This window comes from Varanus komodoensis, unplaced genomic scaffold (genome assembly GCF_004798865.1).
Source record: "Varanus komodoensis strain SLA01 unplaced genomic scaffold, ASM479886v1 scaffold6_2, whole genome shotgun sequence".
Taxonomy (NCBI): Eukaryota; Metazoa; Chordata; class Lepidosauria; order Squamata; family Varanidae; genus Varanus; species Varanus komodoensis.
The window spans coordinates 23,771,317-23,790,826 of NW_025336346.1; the positions used below are offsets into that span (position 1 = coordinate 23,771,317).

A 19,510-nucleotide genomic window follows, 5' to 3' on the forward strand; every position below is an offset into this window, starting at 1 on the left:
TATTGTGTGTTGTGGTTGTTTGCTATTGTTATTTGTATTTTATATCTATTGTACTGTAAGCTTCCCAGAGAGCCTGCAGCTATGGGGCAGCAGACAAATGCGATTAAATAAATAAATATAAAATGAATTTATTTCAGCTTTGTGATTGCCTGGTTGCATCTTCCAGTATTTCTTAAGAATTTTAGAACAAGTTATTGCCTTCAACTATCACAACCAGCGGTCAGTCCAGCAGGATGGGCGGAAGGAGAAGAGAGGGGAAAGCAAGGCCATTCCAGCAGCCCCATGGAAGACCTTCCTCAGGAAGCCTTCTCCTTCCTCAGCCATCACTACCAGCGGTCGTTGCAGCAAGTTGTACTGAGATGGACGAGATGCTACCAGGCCAGCTGAAAGAATTAATGTGACCCTGACTTCCTTCCCATCTGCTTTTCTAGTTTGTAAGCTGGAAGACAAGGGCTGCCTTGTGGGTTGATGTTATCGTAAACCACTCTGCAAGCCTTTCTTCAAAAAGGGGCATAAAAATACTCGAAATAAGTTTTTTTATATGTAAAGTATGTATAAATGTTCTTAAAATGCAGGTTGATACAGTCACTGTCTGGGGCATCTTTAATACATGGCCATGTATGTCAGAGTTGTGATCGTAGGAATGCTCCTGGTCTGTTCACTCTGGACTGAGAATGCTCTAGCTGGTTCCAGTTTTTTAAGTCCTGTACAACCAAAGACGCAGGTAAATACTAAACACAGTACTACTGTCTTGCGCTGGAACTTTATTAAAGAGTGCTTATCACTGAATCATTTGCCTATAGAATTTACAACTGATTTGCTTCTAGCAACGGAAAGTCCCTCAGAAACCTACAACTAAGTTCTATCGCCGAGAAGTGGAAGCACTTTTCGATGACCATCAAAGTAATACTGACAGAAGCGACAATGAAATAGAAATAAAGGTAATTCATTTCCAACCACTTAATACTATACAATTTAAGAGTTTAATGCCTTCCTTCCTATGCCCTTACTGATGTTCAAGTACAAACAACATATCTTAAAATAAACAATTTAATCTAAAGAGTGCTTCCATCCACAAAGTCATAGCCTAAAAGAATATTCCAACTAGAAATCTGTTAACATATGTGTCAAGTGGGAGAAGAGCCTTTCCTAAAGGAAGAATGAAACAATTGAGGACAGTACTTAGAAACCATTCCATTTATGCATAAATGAAGAAAGGATTTCTTAAGAGAGTCATTTGGCAGACAAAGTGAATTTACATGAGTTAGTGGGTATCAGTTATAACTGTCTGTTATCTTCTGAGTGCGCCATCCACTTGTGTGTCTAATAGGACCTGTCAGCTACAGCTGAATGGCATTTATGTGCAATTGAAACATTTGATTGGATCTAGGTCTGGCCCTTTCATTTTTACAGGCTTAGAGCTTCTTCTGTTACTGGAAGTATTAAGACTGAGCAGGTATATCAACCCATGACACAATCCAGCATTATCATTATTTATCAACAGATATATATGATATACAGGACCTTACACTAAAATAATCAATTGGATTGTCCTATCTTGCCCAAACACTGATTTTTTCCATTGGCATCTATTTCAGAAAGACCTTAGGTTATATCTAATTCAGTGAAAGATAATGTTTTGGGAGTATACTGAATGCCACATCTTTTAAAATAAGGGTTTATCTAAATCAGACAACTGCTGGAGGTGTAATTCAGCTAATGCTTCTCTCACTCATGCATTTCGGCAATGCCCCATGGCCAGCTCATTTTGGGAAAGTAATAATGTGGATAAACCTTGTGAAGTGTTTAAAATTAATGGATGTGCACATTCTTCTCAATTACCTACTGGCTTCTTGAAACCTGATGCAAGGTCAATGTAAATGGATTTCCCATACCCTTTTGACAGGCAAATGACTGATATTGCAAGGCTAAGTAGCCACCTTCAATAGAATGGGCTGAGGAACTAACTATGCTTACCATTTTTGAACAGGAAGTCTATAGGCACAATTTACAAATGAACAAAAATGTGGACACTGCGTCTGCTTCTCTTGAAATCTATGCACAATCTTGTCTAAAAATAGTAATATATCTTGCCATCTACAAAACAGATTGGGCATATATATCTAGTGTAATTGACATATTCAAACCTTATGTCATAAAAACTGTAATTATTTATTAGTTGTATTTTATCAAAATTTGCAATAACATGCAAGAATTAATTATGGTTGCACCCCTTGTTAAAATACTTAGATGTGTCTTTTTTCTGATAACTTGTCATTTCCTCAAGAAATTTAACTGTCATTTCTGAAATTAATTTGATTCACTGATAGTATCTGAGGAAAAAAAAATCATAATTGGGAGAATCATCTCCTTTAAAATGGCCATTCTACATAACCAGGAGTGATTCTAAAGACTGACTGCAGTGTAATTCATACATTAGTCTCTTTCCTAAGTTACTGAAATTCCTTTGATTAGGGTTCCTTTGGCAGAGATTGGCGGATCCTTTTGCAGAGTTGGATAAGTTGTTTTGAACCCTTACATGCAGGTCCTTGGAACTTGTTTTCAACAATGAAATTAGGCAACATATAAACAGGGTTTTTTTTTCCCCTTTATGGAAGTATCGTGACATATAAGTTCTGATTTAGTGTAATTGACTTCTTGGCTGATATTCTCCTCAAAACCAACAATCAAATGCTTCAATACTGAGATCACTTCCCATGGATTACACAAGATTAATGTATGAGAACACTTAAAATGTTAGACTTTTTGTCACTTCTTATATTTGAAATCTTCTATATAAAATCCGCTAGTGTTTTGATAGCTATTGCAAATTGCAGTGGTGACAATACGCAGCCTTGTTGAAAAATGTAATAAACTTTTACTACATAATAGTAAACTTAACTATATAGTTACGTAGTAAAGTATGGTAATAAATTACAGAAGTGATAACAGCCATATTTATGTTTGATGAACTCCACTTACTAGCGCTTCATCCTGCTTTTACAGTTTCACATGCGTAATAGCCTTGCAATTGGAAACTTATAATATAAAAACATATATATCTAAATATGTGAGCATACTAAAGAACAAGTAAAAACACACAACTATCATATATAATATATATAATAATTACATTTTCCCTTTAGTTACCTGAGCGAAGGTCCAATGTTAGTCCCACATAGAGCAGTTCCACTGAAATGAATGGGATGTAGGTTAGTCCTAACTAAAGTCCCATTAATTTCAATGGTTCTACCCAATGTAGGATTAACAGTGGACACTATTCTGAAACTTCAGTGGATAAGTCATTTATTCACATATTTTAAACCTATTTTATCAGATAGAGCTATCTCTTCACCCCTGATGACAACTCTTCAATTTAATCTGATACTTTGGTAACTCTCTGCTTTAATTTTGCAATAGCATCAAACCCTTAAAATACATGAACACAAGACTACAAATGAAGAGGAAAGGGAATATAATTTTCATGTTCTGCTGCTTTCCTTAGTTTACAGTTCCCTTTGAAGTTGGCATGAAAATTTCAGAAGAACAGTACAGAGACTATGGACAAATATTGGAGAAGCTGATGGAAGACATGCTTGCTGAGGATAATAAAGGTAAAAATCCCTTATTCAAGATAAGCGGGCCTTTAAGAACATATCCAGTTCAACCAATAATGGATTCTGAGTGTTCAATTATTTAGGCTCAGTTTAATACATTTTGAATGTCCTCTCGTTTACTGATCATATTAACCCCTCCATGTAGGTGAAAAACACTAAAAATACTAAAATCATTAGTAAGTTATGCCACTAATTTTGCTGACCAACTAAATATTGATCTAACCAATAATTAATGTATAGAATTTGCTGACACAAGAGGTAGATTTTTCAGTGGTAATTTGCCACAATGGCTGCCTGGAACTGGGATGTTCAAAGGGGTATTGTTTTTCCAATGTTCTTGTGAGCTTCCTAGAGGCATGTGGTTGACCATGGAGGAAATAAGGATATTGCACCAGATGGGCCCTTGGTCTGAACTAGCAGGACTTAAGTGTAATAAAACTGACTAGGAATTAAATTATCTACTGAACTATTTCTTGCTCCATTACTCCTCTATGGTAACAGAAACCAAAATATAGCTTCTTGTCACTTTTACTTGTATATTGCTTGTATATATAGCAGGTAAAATGTTGAAAAATGTTTATGTAACAGAAAATTGATTTCTATGGACTTATAGACTTAACTTCCATGTTCACCTTGCAGAAAAGCAAATACACTGAAAGATGAAACTCAAGATGACAAAGTCAGCATAACAGCTTAATCTATCGAATTAAATTGCTCATCTTGCTTCATGTTGTTTATTACCCAATAAATGATTTGATTCCAGAATGCAAAAAGGAGTGTTTGGAAACTTATTAGAAAGCTTGTGATGAAAAATCTGCAAATCTGCATACAAATCATATGCAAAAAATTTTTGTGGGGGGGCGGGGGAGGTAATTTGGATAACAAACTTATGGCTCTATGCTTTTGCTCTAGGGAGCAGAGAAAACACCAGGTTGCTTTTGTGCTATTTTGTCACACACGGCTGGTTTGCATGATCTAACAACCCATCATGGCTGCAGCATGTATGGCCATAATATATACTAATACAAACATAGCATGGCCATTTTTAAGGCACATCCATGGCTTCTTGAGAAACTACAGAAAAATTAGCTTCATCCCTAGAGGCATTAGGTTCTTCACTTTTGCTTTAAGAAAAAATAGAATTTCACAGGGTCACCCATTTACGCTTTTGTTCTAAATGGATTTTAAAAGCACAAAAAGTGACATCTGTCTGACCTGGAGGCTGGGTGCATGATTTTATTGTTGTTCCTGCATGTAGGCATACAGCTCAGACATTCTAGAAGGGGAAATTATTTCAGAGACCATTTTCACAAATATTGGAGAACACCTTTGACAACATGAACAGAAGTATCTACAAAAAGAAACTTTACATGCATACAACATGCTGCTTTGAATGTTTGCTTTCAGTGTTACTGATTGTAAGATTTTACTTTCTTGCCTCACTGACAAAGTCAATTATATAATCAACATAAACTTTTATATAAAAATACATTTATTTACAAATAATCTCTTTAATGTCCAAATTATACATAACGTTATAGAAACATGGAGTCTTTTTTTATTAAAAAGGAGCCCATTGAAGAGATTAAAGCTGGTCTAATTTAAAATAAAAATTAATAATGGATTTTCATGAAATTATCTTGAAACCCTATTTTAGTTTCTTTCCTTTGTTCTACTATCTTGTGTTGACATGGGTTTCTTCAGGTCAATATGGTGTATCAAATCAACATCTCATATTATCTTTCCCAATCAGCCTGTTTAACAAAATCTTTGAGTTATTACACACAGTTCATTTCTCTTTAAAAACAAATTCTTGCCGTATTAATGTTTACAGCCATCCTTTCATAAGACTCACTGTACCAGCACATATTGAAAGAATTGTAACTATCACACACAGGAAATGCATTTCATTATTTCTTTGAGGATAGTTTTATGCACATACTAGATCAAATGGTGGGGTTGTTTTAATTGTGGTAGACAACAAAACAGAAACCTGCAGAAATTACTTGGTTTGCTGTTCCAGGAGAAATACTCAGATATAGCCTTACTAATTTAAGAGCACTTTAGTTTTTTTAAACCTCTACATATTAAATCAACAACAGTTGGATTTCTATTTTCTGATGAAGTAGACCTTCCTAATATGTTCAGTTATGACCTTTTTAGAATATGTTAATAAAATACAAATTGAAATATTAAAATGCAGGCAAGTCCGTTTTCTTCATTGTCTCCACAGATTACTAATTTAAAAGGAAAGCTAATCATGGGAATGAAATCAATATTAAGGCACCTTAAATGGCAAGCAAAAAATAACTGAGGGTAGGAAGTAAGAAAAAGAGTGAAGTTTTAAAGGACAGTGCTATTACTGTCACTTACTACTATTTTCTTTCTTCCAGAATCAAAATATTTGAATTAATCACCATTAATGTACAAGCCACAAATCTGTATTTCCATTAAAAGTAATCACTTAAAGGGAAAGAAATACATACTGTCTTTTATTTTTATTTATCACATTTCTATCCTGCCCAGTATCCAAAGCTCCCTCTGGGCAGTTGACAAAATGCAATTTAAACCCATAAAATACAAAAACGTAAGAAAACATCATATAAAACCTAGAAGCTTTTTCTCACCCATTCTTTTACATTCTTTTGTACCTTCCTACAAGTCATACATTTTGTTGGTATTTTGTCTTAGAATAGCTAACATAACTGACAATGGCACCTCTTTAAGGCGGGCAATCTCTTTCACTGTGTGCAGAGCTACTCCTGGGTGTGAATACTGGCATATACTTTTGGGCACCTGGAACAAAACCAGAAACAGCAGAAGCATCAGTAGTGGAACAGTATTTTGCAGATTAGAGCTAGAATTCAGATTTTAAAAGTTAAGAACAAGAGTATCTTGTGAGCAATTTTGAGGCTACAAATTTTCATACAGCGGCAATCTACTCTGATCAGCAATCTACCAAGCATAGTATCTCACTTTGCTGCTTTGGGAAAGTGGCAGTGTTCATATCTAACAATCACGAACAAGGGATGAGTATGGGCTGTTGGAGCATCATAGGCTGAAGTAACAAGCAAACCTTGTACAGTTGTTTATGGGTGAAACTCGTGAGCATCAAGATAAGGGATCTAGAGTGTTTGGAAAGGAATTGTGGGGCTGAGCGGGTGATCTGTTCCCTTGACTTCCACCACATATTTGTCTGTCACGATGATGGGGCAGGGAAGAATATAAACTATGTTCCTTTACTTTCTCAAAAGGTTTTCATTATCAAAAGATTGATATATATTTATGCTCCTTTGGGTATAGGTTACTTCAGGCAGCTTCAATTAGGGGTTTGGTTATCCCCATCTCTGTATGTATTTTTCGGATAACCAAAATGTTCCTGAGCTGTTTTGACCACTCACTGTCCCTCAGTTTATATATGCCCAGCACAATAATCCTCTCCAAGCCCAGAAAAACAGCCATGCTGCTTTCCCGCCTATTGACTGATTGACTGCATTTATATCCTGCCCCATAAGACTCTCTGGACTGTTTACAAAGCCATCATTATTTCCAGTGTATAACCCCTCCTCATTCCAACTGGAATATTCTTGTTTTGGCAAGAAGAAACACGTTCTCTTGCCTCACGATGCAAATTGACTATCAACTTTACAGGCTTGATGGCAGAACAGGACTCAATGGCTGGGGCTGAGCTACAGTTTTAATCATGAAAAATAAATAAATAAACAAACAAACAAACAAACAAACGGATTTAAGTATTAATGCAATTTGAAGCAAATCTCTACAGCCACAACACTTACTGACCTATACATAACAGTAGGTGCTGTTATTAGTCTGAAGACTTTTCCAAGCATTTTGATTCTGGGGGTTTACCATGACATCAGCAGTGCTTAGAACATGCCATAGCAATACAGGCTCACAGAAATACACTTGAGAAGAGCTTATTTCTTTTATCTGTCACTTACTATTCATTCCATATTTCTATAAAAACTATGTTGAATCTTTTTACTGAATGCGGAAGTTTACAGGACCGCAGCTAATCTCCTAGTCCATCACAGTCTAATTCAGGGCAGTCCAACTTTTTGCACCTTGAGGGCCATAAGGACTTCAATATGGAGCTTGAGGGTTACACAATGAATTGCATTTCTATATTGTGAATTAAAGTGTTCACAATATATTTAATATGCACAATTAATATATTTAATTAACCATTAAATAACAGAATTAATCTTAAGATAACTTTAGGACTAACTGAATGAAAAAGAATGCTTTGTGGGCCTGTGATCTCTGCTGAGAGCACAGGCAACTCCTTCTCCCACCATAGCCTGAGCACAATGACTGCTCCTCTGGGGTAGCCCATCCCTTTCTTCCCTGTTTTTCTCACCCCATGTGACCCAGTCCATCCTTCCTTCTTGGAATTGGTGTGCTAAGCCTCTTGTACCGGATGAACGCCCCCAGCGTGCCCCGCCTGCTCCTGCTGATGAGTGCAAAGCTGCCTTTGCACTTGCCAGCTAGAGCGGCACAGGGCATGATGGGGTAAGCTCTTGTGAGGCAATCATGCCTGTGCCATCATTGGGATCTGGACTGGGGGAAGCGCTGAATGGCAAGAGGGCCGCAGAACAAGGCCTCAGGGGCTGCATGTGGCCCATGGGTTGGACCACCCTGGCTTTTAATCTCCAGTAGCACTATTCCATTTTCTACCTTACAAGCTATCACATGGATGGCCTGCTTCATCCTAAACCTCACAGAGATATAGCAATATGTTAGATTTCATACAGTGTAACATTAACAAATCCAAAAACAAGGGCAAACATTCCATTAATGCAGTATTAAACAGACAGGCAAAAACTGAAAAGTAATGGAACTTTAAGAACTCCAAACACCTTACCTGTCTCGGAAGAAAATAAGGTGCATCCGTTTCTACAACTATCCTGTTTAAAGGGATTTTTCGAACTGACTCTCTGGCCTCATTGGCTGATGGATATGTCAATAATGCTGTGAATCCCACTGTGAGATTTGGAAAGTACTCCAGCAATGGTTCAATGACACCATATCTGCCAGTAAAGCAATGCCTAAGAAAGAAGGGAATGGTCATTCTGCTTCATGTGATGATCAACCATCATACTACAGACCAGACAGCAAGTAGAACATATAACCTGATTGACTGCCAAAATGCTGTTTCCTTTTCTTTGATTGAAGCACCTAGGTTAAAATTAGTTGAGAGGGGAAAATGCACAGTATGTTCTGAAAAAGCAATTATGGCATTTGGCTTCAAAGAAATCGAGCTCTTAATCTGTGCCCTAAATTTCATCTAGGATTTTAGAATGCTGGCCAGAAAAATTAAATATAAATGTTCTTAACAGAAAAGGACATTGTCAAGATGTCTACAAGTCTGCTCAACAAAGGCAAGTGCCCTTTCCTTCTGATGGGAAGGTTCTCAGCACTTGCGCTGCAGACTGGAGGAGATAAAACACAGCTGGAGAAATGATTGCATGTGCATTTCCCAAACCCTCAATGCATATGAAGGAAATCCCCACCCCTTCCAAGATAGTGGTTTGAATGTATGAAGATAAATGGTTGCATCTCCACCAAGCCTTCTCTGTGCGCCCAAAAGCTAAAGTGGTGAAAGGAGTTGGAAACAGTGGCAAACAGAATCTGACTAGTCATCCAAGCAAGTATTTGTAGAATCTCAAATTTTGTGAACTGTTTTAGACAACTTATTTTTGATGGAATGGAAAGAGAGTATGGTTGCTGCAGAGATGTATTTAAGTATTTGAAGTACTATGTGCCTCTGAGTAAACTGCTGCTACTTATTCCAAAAGAGAAAAATTAACAATTTTACCCTTTAAGAGCAGCAGGTAGATGATGTATTGAAAGAAGAAGCAACTTTGAAGGAGTGGTATCATTGCATTTAGCAAGATAAATATTCTAACAATAGTTATTTATAACAAATTACAGTAGCTGCCAGACACTGTAGAAAGTGACCTGCCTAGAAATATTATTCAGATAATTTAAATCCGGAAGTACTTCTATCAGGCATTACAGAACTATATTATGTCACAGCCCTGCCAGATAGCTAAACAGATATGTTGTTCCTAGAAACACCCAGCAGTGGTGGTATCAACAGGTAGTTAGCTATCTTAATATATTCTAAACGTTTAAGCCACAATATTTCCTGTATTGTTGTTGCTGAAATGTAAAGTAACTCACCAAGCAGGTGGCCCAAAATTCAATTTCTTGTTATGGTATTTGCAGAAAAACTTTTAAACAAACAGATAAAAAATTGTTCTGGCCACAAAGTTTGGCAACTGTTCCAGATTAAACATAGAGGGAGACAGGGAATAATAATAAAATATAAACAAGTGAATAAAAAAGTTAATTAAGGCAAGACAACATGGCCCAAGATTCACAGGAGGGATAGCTATGGTGAGCAAAACATTTCTAACCTGTCTACTGATGCCCTGACACGCAAAGTTTTTAGTAAAATATGTCACAGACATTTTTCCAACATAAAAACATATTTTAAAAAAGAAACAAAAATACAGAATGAAGCTAAGATTTGGGGAAAGGGGGGGTTACCTAAAGCTTCTACAATTAGATATTCTATACCCCATCATCATAATGCAGAATTTTAGAACCAATGACCTTCAACAGTTTTTAATGGAATGCTAGAATTTTACAAGTATTTAATTACCAACAAAATTACTTATTGTTGTAAGCCGCCCCGAGGCTTCGGCGAATGGGGCGGCATAAAAATGCTTAAATAAATAAATACATACATACATACATACATACATACATACCTGTGTATTTTGTAGTCCTTTGGTACACATTTTTTCATGATTTGTAACAGATCATCATCAGCATCTCTGCAGTGAATTACCAAAGGCTTCCTTAAGGAAACAGCAAGATTCAGTTGCCTTTCAAATACCTGAAGCAAATAAGAAAGCAGCACATCTTCAAATGCCATTAGAACTGTCCTGCAAACAAAAGGCAAGATATAGGGGAAATACTCTAGCATCAAGTCCAGCCATTATTATGTTATGTTCCTACTTTTATCAACACGGTCTATTTCAAAAAACACACAACTAAAGAAATCTCCCCCTATAGCACAGGTCCTATTTGTTTCAAACAGAAATTGTATCAAAGTAGACTCAGCTTCCTTCTCCATACCGTATACAATCTGCCCACGCATTTGGTAAATATCACATGCTATAATTAATTTTTTGAGATAACATCTAACATTGGATAAAAAGATCTAATTAAGTCTAGAGACCTTTGCCTATACAAACAGGTTTTTGAGAAGTTAGAACAGCTGTTCTTTTTCACCTGCTGATGATGGATACAGGTACTCCCTGAGTTACAAATGTCCAAGTTACAAACAACCCGTACTCATACATGAACTGCCATAAAGCCTATTATTTTTTTTAAAAGACTACAGAAAATGGTTCTCACCACAGAGAGAGAGGAAATGAAAGGATACAGAGGGAGGCCTCCAAAGCATGCCTTCCTGTCCTGCCCATCTGGAGGGAAATCACTCCAGCATTCCCTTGCTGCCAAGAGGTGGCACTGGTGAGTTTGGGTGGGGGGCAGCTAGAGTCATTTTGTGGTTTTTCCACTTTCATGGGGGTCCTGCATCCCTAAGTCTCACAAATGTAGAAGGCTGACTATACATGATCCAACTTAAATAAAAACTTGACTTAACAATGAATTTCCGTTTTATCACGAATGGAACTCGTTCATAACCCAGGAACTGCCTGTATAAAATGCCCAAGTCAACAGATACTATCCTCTTGTTCTGGCCACCTAGCTGAGCTACTTATCAAACACGACCACTAATAAGCCATTTATACCCAGTACATCACTGCACACCAGCTCCAAGCAGTATTCAGCAACCCACCTAATTGTCCTGTGGGTCACAGAATACATTGTCTGATAAGATGTTTTCCTAAAGCACTATCAGTCATCCTAAGTGGGGGCTTATTGCTTCACAACTTTACAGATCTACAACATCTGCTACACAGAAAATGGCAGGTTTCAAGTATATCCCAAAGGCAAGATACAGTGGCCTCATAAACAAGTAGAGCCTTTTACCTTCTGCTGCTTTGGGACTTCAGTGCTACACTTGTAAGAGTAATCCAGCCCTATTTCTCCAAAGGCAACAGCTTTGGGGTGCCTCATTGCCTGTAGAAGATTTCTTTCATGAAGATCTGTATAGTAACGGGCAAAGTGTGGATGACAGCCAAATGCTCCCCAAACCATATCTTCCTTTAATAATTCTTCCCATAAGAAATTGTTCAAGTTACGAGGGTCACAAAAATCAGCTATACAGCCTTGAAATTCTTCAGGAAAGGTGCCATTATACGTCTTTCGAAATTTAGAAAAGGTTCCCCTGAAAGCCATTTTTGAATATAACATGTCCAGATGACAGTGGGTATCAATAAACCCTTCTTCTAAATATTTAGGCAGGTCACCAGGCAACTCCTGGTTTAAATGATTACTAATATAAGAGTCTGTCTTGCGTGATGTGGAAAAGATAGGAATGCATGATGCTTCTTCTGTACTCCTCCGCCTGTTTTTCTTAGTGCACATTAATGGAGAACTGTGTGCTTGTGGTATACTATGCACACTTTCCACTGCAAGTTCTTTATCCCTTGAGGTATTTGACAGAGTTCCAGAAGAGGTATCTAAAGTATTATCACAAAGACGACTCGTGTATGAAGCGTCTTCAAAGGGGCTTGGAAAAGAAGTGCAATCTGTTGGCTTGAGACTGCTTCTCCAATACTTTGCATAATCACTCATCCCACAACTGTACAAATGAGGAGGATACATTACAAAGTCTGTTGCCAACACTGACGTCTCCACTGTTTCTGAAGTATTGTGGGTTTGGATGGAATCCTCCTGTGAGAAAGTAGCTAGTGGTTCTGCATCCTCTGTATCAGACCAGTCAGGTACAACTGAAAGCTCTTTTTCTTGTTCCACAAACTGTGTATTGAAAAATAATCAAAATGTCAGAGTGAGAATAAATTAAATTATATTACCCAAAATCTGATTAGCTTAATTGCACCATTTTTGCAGGATGTATTAATTTCTGTTCACATTATATATGCAATGGGAGATGGCCAAAGTACAAGGGAAGGAGAGACAGGCAGTACAAAACGTAGGTTCTTTTATGGGTGTACAGTAAAACAAACTGTGCATTATTCAGGAGAAATTAAGCCTGTTGGCTCTCAATTGCTGGCCAGCTCTCACTGTGCTGAATAACCAAGAGATGTGCCATCCCTAGGTTGTTTAGTGTGATGTATAAACCGGTAATTATGGGTTGTTGGAGGAATAATCCACGTTTGGAAACCGTATGGAGGTGTGCAGCTAGAAGCCACCATACTCACATTCATAAGCACCCATTGTTTGTTTGACTTATGGGTTGTTGTGATATCCAAACCAGGACTATTTCTGGAAAGACATTTAAAGTCATTAAAAATTCTTACCTATTTGGAGTTGTCTGTTAATTTGGATGAAATCAATAATATCCCTGGCACATTTATTGATAGTTTTATAAACATTTCTCCACATGGCTCACCTTCTGATCTACTTCTGAATCATGTTCATCTGCAAACACAAGCTTAGGAGAAGGTTCTACAATAACTGTCCTTTGGAAATTCACAAACTTCTTAGCACCACCCTGTGTATCAAATGAACTGGGAGAAGTGTGTTTTTCTTTTGACGTGTTTTTTTGTTTTGTGCAAGTATTAGTTTCTTTTGTGGTAGCTTTTTGACTGCTGCAACCCTGCTTAAATGTTTCACAGTCATATTTTGAAAATTCAGAACATCTCAAGTGGTTTTCTAGTCCCTGTGATTCCTTTTTATTTAGACTGGCACAAACATGTTCTTCATTGGTTCTACTTTGCTGTTTGGTAGACTCATGCTTTGATTTGTGTTCTTCAACTTGTGAAAGGTTACACAGGCTTTTAAATTTGTTGTCTGATCTGCAAGCCTCTCTCCAAGGTCTTTTTTTACTCCATTCAAGAGAAGTACCAGTGTCAACTTCTGGTGTAATTATTGGGCCATTTGGTTTCTGTTCTTGTTTATCTTCCAATCCAGGTAATTCAGGAATTTGTCCTGAGTTGGCCCTTGCTCTGGCTCTGGAAGTCTCTTTTCCACTGTGCCTGCTTTCTTCTTTAGCATCAGCTTTCTGAAAATTGGACCCCTGACAAAGTTCTGCTTCATCTTCAAAACTTGGTATTATTGGAAAACATCTTGAGGCAGCTCCCGTTTTAGGAACCTTTTTTTCACTGTGTGTAGTGGCACTGCCTTCTTCCTTTGCAGCAGCTTTATGTAAGTTGGACTTCTGTTGAAGATTGGGTTCTTCTTCAAATCTTGATAATTCAGAAATTCGTCCTGAGCTGGCCCTTGTTCTGGAAGTCTCATTTCTACTGTGCCTAGAGTTACTGCTTTCCTTTTTAGCAGCAGCTTTCTGGAAGCTGGACCCCTGATAAAGTTCCACTTTATCTTCAAACCTTGGTACTATTGGAAAACATCTTGGACTGGCTCCTGTTCTAAGAACTTCTTTTTCACTGTGTTTAGAGGTACTTTCTTTTGCAGCAGCTTTCTGAAAGCTGGATTTCTGCTGAAGTTCAGACTTATCTTCAAACCTTGTTAATACAGAGATGCATCTATACCTGGCCCCTGGGCTGGATGCCTCTTTTCCCCTGTGCTTAGAGATGTTATTTTCTTCTTTTGCAGCATGTTTTTGAAAACCAGGATCCTGTTGGCATTCATTTTCTCCAATGGATCTTGAAATTACAGACACATTTCTTGATCTGCCATCTGACCTACAAGACTCTTTTCTATCTTGTCTGATAGAAATATTAATTTGCTCTTTTACTTTAGGTTTTAAACAGTTTGAATCTTTTCCAGCTTGCTGCTCTTGGAGTTTTGATGCTACTGAGAGATGTTTCAAGCCATCAACTGATCCAGGCTCTTCTTTTCTATTATGACGACTTTCCGCGAGAATTCCATTTGAAGACACTGCCTCTCTTTTGGCTAGCAGTGCTCCCCCGAGTATACCCAGCAGAGCTTTGCGGTAAATTATTCGAGATCCCTGATCTTGATTCTGGTCCTTCACTCTCCTCCGGCCAAATTCAGTCTCAGTTTCCTTTGATACACCTTTTTTTGCTGCACTTGGTGTGATGCTTGGATCTGTATCACTGCAACTATCCTGTTCAATCTAAACAGCAAAGAAAAGTATAAGCTTCATACAGCACACAATTCATAAAACAGTATCACCATATTTTAGACACAGTAAGCCAAAACTCTAGAGAATCCTGGTTTACAGTTGGCAAGTTTTGTGCTAGTGCACAAGGTCTTTGCATTCTTACTTGGTTCCACATCACAGTATATCCAGCTAAGCCAGCCTAAATCTGAAAACTGACCATGTTGTTCAAACACTGTTGTTCTACCATGTGCAACCCAAAATCAGAGCTCATGATTCCTGGTCTGTTGCAGCCCTGGTTCAGATGCCATGTTAAGTTTTTGGATTCTACCTGGTTTAGCCACACCACTGACAGAACAGGTAAAGTTGGAGTAAAAGGGTTGCACATTAGCATGCAGTTCATGAACGATAAGCTAGACTGAAAAACCAGTCAAGGCTTGATCAATTTTGGATGAAAATACATTTTACACTTTTTTCTGTTATCTAGCATGTAATAGTTATGTACATGCAGCCTTTTTGGTCCCAGGTACATTGATTACACTGCTGGTATTTTGATTTACAGTTTCTTCTTCCTTCTATAACTTACAGAAGAAAACTAGTTACCAATTGAAGTCTAGGCCTAATTCAAGATGCTATCAATGATATATAAAGCCCTAAATGGTTTAGGGCCTGGGTATCTGAAGGAGTGTCTCCTTCTGTATGTATCTGCCTGACCCCTAAGATCTTTCTCTGAGGTCCTTCTCCGGGAACCTTCTTTGAAGGAGATCAGAAGAGTGGCTACCTGGAGAAGGGGCCTTTTCTGTGGTAATTCTCTGGCTCTGGTACCTACTCCCCAAAGAGGTGCACCTGGCGCCAACACTTTATTTCAGCACTGGGCCAAAACCTTTTTATTTTCCCTGTATTGTAAGAACAAATGTTGTTTTAATGCTGGTTTTATTATATATTTATATTCTATTTATGTGTCCTATCTATTGTATTGCTTTCCTGAGACCCTTGATATTAGACAGGAGACAAATGTTTAAAATAAATAAATAAAACCACTTGTACTTTCAAGTCAAATAAACTTTCTCCTCCAAAACAGAATCTTTTTAATGAGAAACTGTTTCATCTTTTTTCCAATATTTAGAATGAGAACAAATTAGCATGTTTTGGAAAAACACAACTATCCATAGAAAGAAGGGAAGCTACCAAAATATACAAAGCTTAATGTAGTTTTCAATAATTATACAGTTTCTAAGCCACCCTTCAGTGAAGGCAACGAGTAGCAGGCACTTAATAAAACATATACAAGCAAAAGCACAAGCATATTATAACCGTTTCAGTCAGCCACAGTTTTTAAACTGCAGTTTTGGTTGTCATGTATATACCTTTTGTTTCAAAGATTCTTGAGATGAAGATGTAGCATTTCGCTTAGACATGTCACAGACTGACTGTTTTACATGCAGGGTTTTGCTGGAAAGAGAATGGTCTGGACTCTTCCTAACCATACTACTGATTCCATCATCTATTTCGAATTCATCAGAAGAAGAATCCTCTGCAGCAAATGAAGTTCTCAAGAATTCTTTATAGGAAGATTCTCGGGAATGCAAACTCTGAGTCTTTCCGAATGCAGCTGTCTGACCACCAAAGCTGCTGGTGGTGGAAGGATGTGGCGGCCCTTCTCTGGTGAGTTTGTAGTACTTGGTAGGTGAGCTAACAGACAAGCTGTCCCACTCTATTTTGCGTCTCCTGTTCGGCTGCATTGAGGCGGGGTTATCTGGGCATTAAAAGAGAGCGAGCCAAGATTTTAAGATATGCCTACAGTGAATATGATCCCTGTAATTTTTATAAAGCATTGCATATTTTTCTAAAAAAGATCTTGCCTGCACTCATTGCATGCATGTACCCACGCACACAACGCAAGGCAAATTAAAGAACGTGTAGCCCAGCCTCCCCTTTCCACATAATTTTACACGCGAACTAGCATAAAGAGAGCCAGACGCCAATACGGACTGCAAAACCACAAGGGAACACGCACCTAATCAGCCCATGTCACCAACCACTGCCTGGGCACACCTCAGCGCGCTTCCTCCTTCCTTCCCGCCCTCGCACCGCCCCCTCCTACGGCAATCCCACCCCGCGGAGCGGAGGAGGCCAGAGATCCCAGCCTGCTCTGGGCGGGAAAGAGGAAGGAAGTCCGCAGCAGCCGAAGCCCGTCTCCTCGCTGGAAGGGGAAGAGAGGCGAGAGGCTAAGGAAGGGGCGGAGATTTGCTCAGCTCTGGCGGCCATTGGCTGTCCGTCGCCTCCTCGGAGATGAGCCCGCCCTTCCCGCCCCCCCCGTAGGAGCAGTTCCGCGCCCCTCCCTCCGGGCATGTCTCTGTGGCAGTTGGCAGTCCGTTCCTCGAATCCCGCCTCCTGGGCCCCGGTGCTACTCACTGCCGCGCGCCCGCGCTCTCGGGCAGCCGCTGCACCTCCACGAGGGCTGAAGGTGACGCCCACAGCCCAGGAAAAGTGGACGGACGGCGCGGGAGGGGGGAGAGGGAGAAAAGCTGCCGCGAGCCTCTTCGCCTGATTGGATGGTGGAGGAAGCTCGCGCCGTGTGAACAGACAGGCAGGCGCCCACGTGACTGAAGCGCAAGAAGGGGAAGTCGAGTGCGGCCCTGCCAGGGTGGTCGCGTTCAGACGGACAGCCTAGTAGTCACGCGCGTGAGCCGAGTGAAGTTCAGTTCCCATGTCGCTGGGCGGCCTCCGGCGGTTAAGTCCTAGAGGATGGCCCTCTTACAGTACAAAAAGAAAGCTCACAAAGAGGAGACTTGTGGGGTCTTTAAAGGGGGACGGATTTGTTGAAATGTAAGCTTTGCCAGTCTGTTTCCCTTCAAGAATATCCATCCAGCACTGTTGAAGACACGTCTATCTTGTGTTTCCTTCAGAAATCGGTTAGGTAGCATGAAAATATGTAATCAATAAGAAACATTACAGAACCGAACCAGCAATTCTTTTTAGCACTTTAAAGATCAGGGCCAGCCTGGAAGCATTTTGCTGTCTGAGGCATCGGTACCTCACATGCCAGAGTCGACTGGACTGGAAGCTGAATCTTCTGGTACAGCACATCCACAGCTTCACTTGTGGCTGCCAACATTCGTTTCCTGAGATGGCTGTCCCATTCCTTTTAATGTTCTCTTAAGCCACTTTTGGGTACCATCCACGCTCAGATAACACATTTCTATTAGTATGCAACATATATGTAGCATTTGGGGCATGCTGTCGATTTGTGAGACAATGCCTCAGCTAGCAACAATTCAGCATCCTGGGAATGTGACCCAAAGTCTTCTGTAATATGGAGTGCTTCAAAATGCGGGGGTATGGGAGTCAGTTCGTGTGGGCAGGAAGAAGTAAAGTGAGAGAGAGAACTACAGGTGTTAATCAGATGGCTTAAAAAGATTTTGGAGAAGTGTGCATGCCTACAGAAGAGTTTTAGAAGATTCCCCATACCAGGTATCACTTCCTGAGATAAGTAGGGAAGAAGGCTATATGAGAAGTTTCCTTTAGAGTGTAATATGTAGTTACATCTTTGCATATATTAGGATCAAATGTATATGTTTGTGATTGGCTAAATGCATTCATGCTATATGAAGTTAATAAAAGTATAATTTTTTTGTTGAAGTCTGTTCAAGGAATGTACTTTTTTAGCTGATTACATGTTCAGAACGATAATAAAACTTACTGCATACCACAAACAGTTAATTGCTTTTACCCACCTCCAAGTCAATGAACCAGAGAATTACTTTCAAAATCTCACACCTCCTTGAAATGAGAATTAGACTTTTATGATTTCTCCAACATGTAAGGTATTAACTGAGGCTAGAAAATTTGAAAAACCCTGTTATAAGAGAGTCCATGTGGTATAGTGGTTTAATGTTGAACTGGGACTGGGAAGATCAGGATTCTATTCTCCATTTGCTATGACACTCACTAGGTGACTTTGGGCCAATCACTGACTCTCATCCTAACCTAACAGGGCTATTGTTGGTATTGAATAGGACAAAATAATGCAAGCTACCTTGGGTTCCTTGCATAAGGCGAAAAGGCATAATATAAATGTAATAAAAATAACTTAAAACACCATTTTTGCAGATGGGGATGTAGCTTCAAGCTAAGATTCTTGGCTGGGCATGCTGGGAGTTATAGGTCTTTTTTCTGTCTAAACATGCATAGGATTGTGCACCAAGGCTGGAATCCTATACATATTTGGGTGATTAGAAGAACTACTATGAGACATAAAATTAAAAAGAGTCATATTCACAGCATAGTTTTTTTTTCAATCATTTATTTCAATTGTATGCATTTGGAATAAAGAACTTGCTGTAGATTTTAAAATAAGGAGTTAGAGAGTGAAGAAATTTGTACGTACTATTACAAATGTTGTGCTTAATACTGCATTTGTATAATCTGCTTTGATATTTTAGGTTGCAATTCTATATACACTATAAGTGCGAATCTCATTGATGCCAAAGAGTCTTATTGCTGCATAGCTTTGCATAGGATTGTGGTTTTCTTTTTAAAATAAACAACAACCACTCAGCAAAGTTCTTAATAGCAGGAAGAACAGGTACAAATATGATTAATAGAACATGCTTCAGATTCCTTATTTTAGCAAAAATAAAGCTATTTATAAAACCATAAAATATTCTCACTATAAATACTT

The 19,510-nt window shown here is 38.8% G+C and overlaps 2 protein-coding genes across 5 annotated transcripts; one reads left to right on the top strand and one right to left on the bottom strand.

The window, feature by feature from the left end:
- The first annotated feature begins 616 nt into the window (after positions 1–616).
- Positions 617–3,776, top strand: GHRL (ghrelin and obestatin prepropeptide). The gene is made up of 4 exons (XM_044451524.1): positions 617–724; positions 828–941; positions 3,506–3,614; positions 3,763–3,776. Exons 1-4 carry the CDS (start codon positions 617–619, stop codon positions 3,774–3,776), a joined length of 345 nt encoding a protein of 114 aa, XP_044307459.1.
- Positions 3,777–4,828: 1,052 nt separating this feature from the next.
- TATDN2 (TatD DNase domain containing 2) lies at positions 4,829–17,003 on the bottom strand. 4 transcript variants are annotated; one of them, XM_044451418.1, is made up of 8 exons: positions 16,844–17,003; positions 16,194–16,582; positions 14,153–14,841; positions 13,195–13,870; positions 11,709–12,599; positions 10,418–10,545; positions 8,503–8,686; positions 4,829–6,413 (listed from the first exon to the last, which is right to left on the bottom strand). In XM_044451418.1, the coding sequence occupies exons 2-8, from the start codon at positions 16,566–16,568 to the stop codon at positions 6,273–6,275; spliced, it is 3,084 nt and encodes a 1,027-aa protein (XP_044307353.1). In that variant the 5' UTR covers positions 16,569–16,582; positions 16,844–17,003; the 3' UTR covers positions 4,829–6,272. The 4 variants fall into 4 exon arrangements, with proteins under 4 accessions (XP_044307353.1, XP_044307354.1, XP_044307352.1 ...); XM_044451419.1 differs by having other exon boundaries at positions 13,195–13,849; positions 14,132–14,841; XM_044451417.1 differs by having other exon boundaries at positions 13,195–14,841.
- Positions 17,004–19,510: the final 2,507 nt, after the last annotated feature.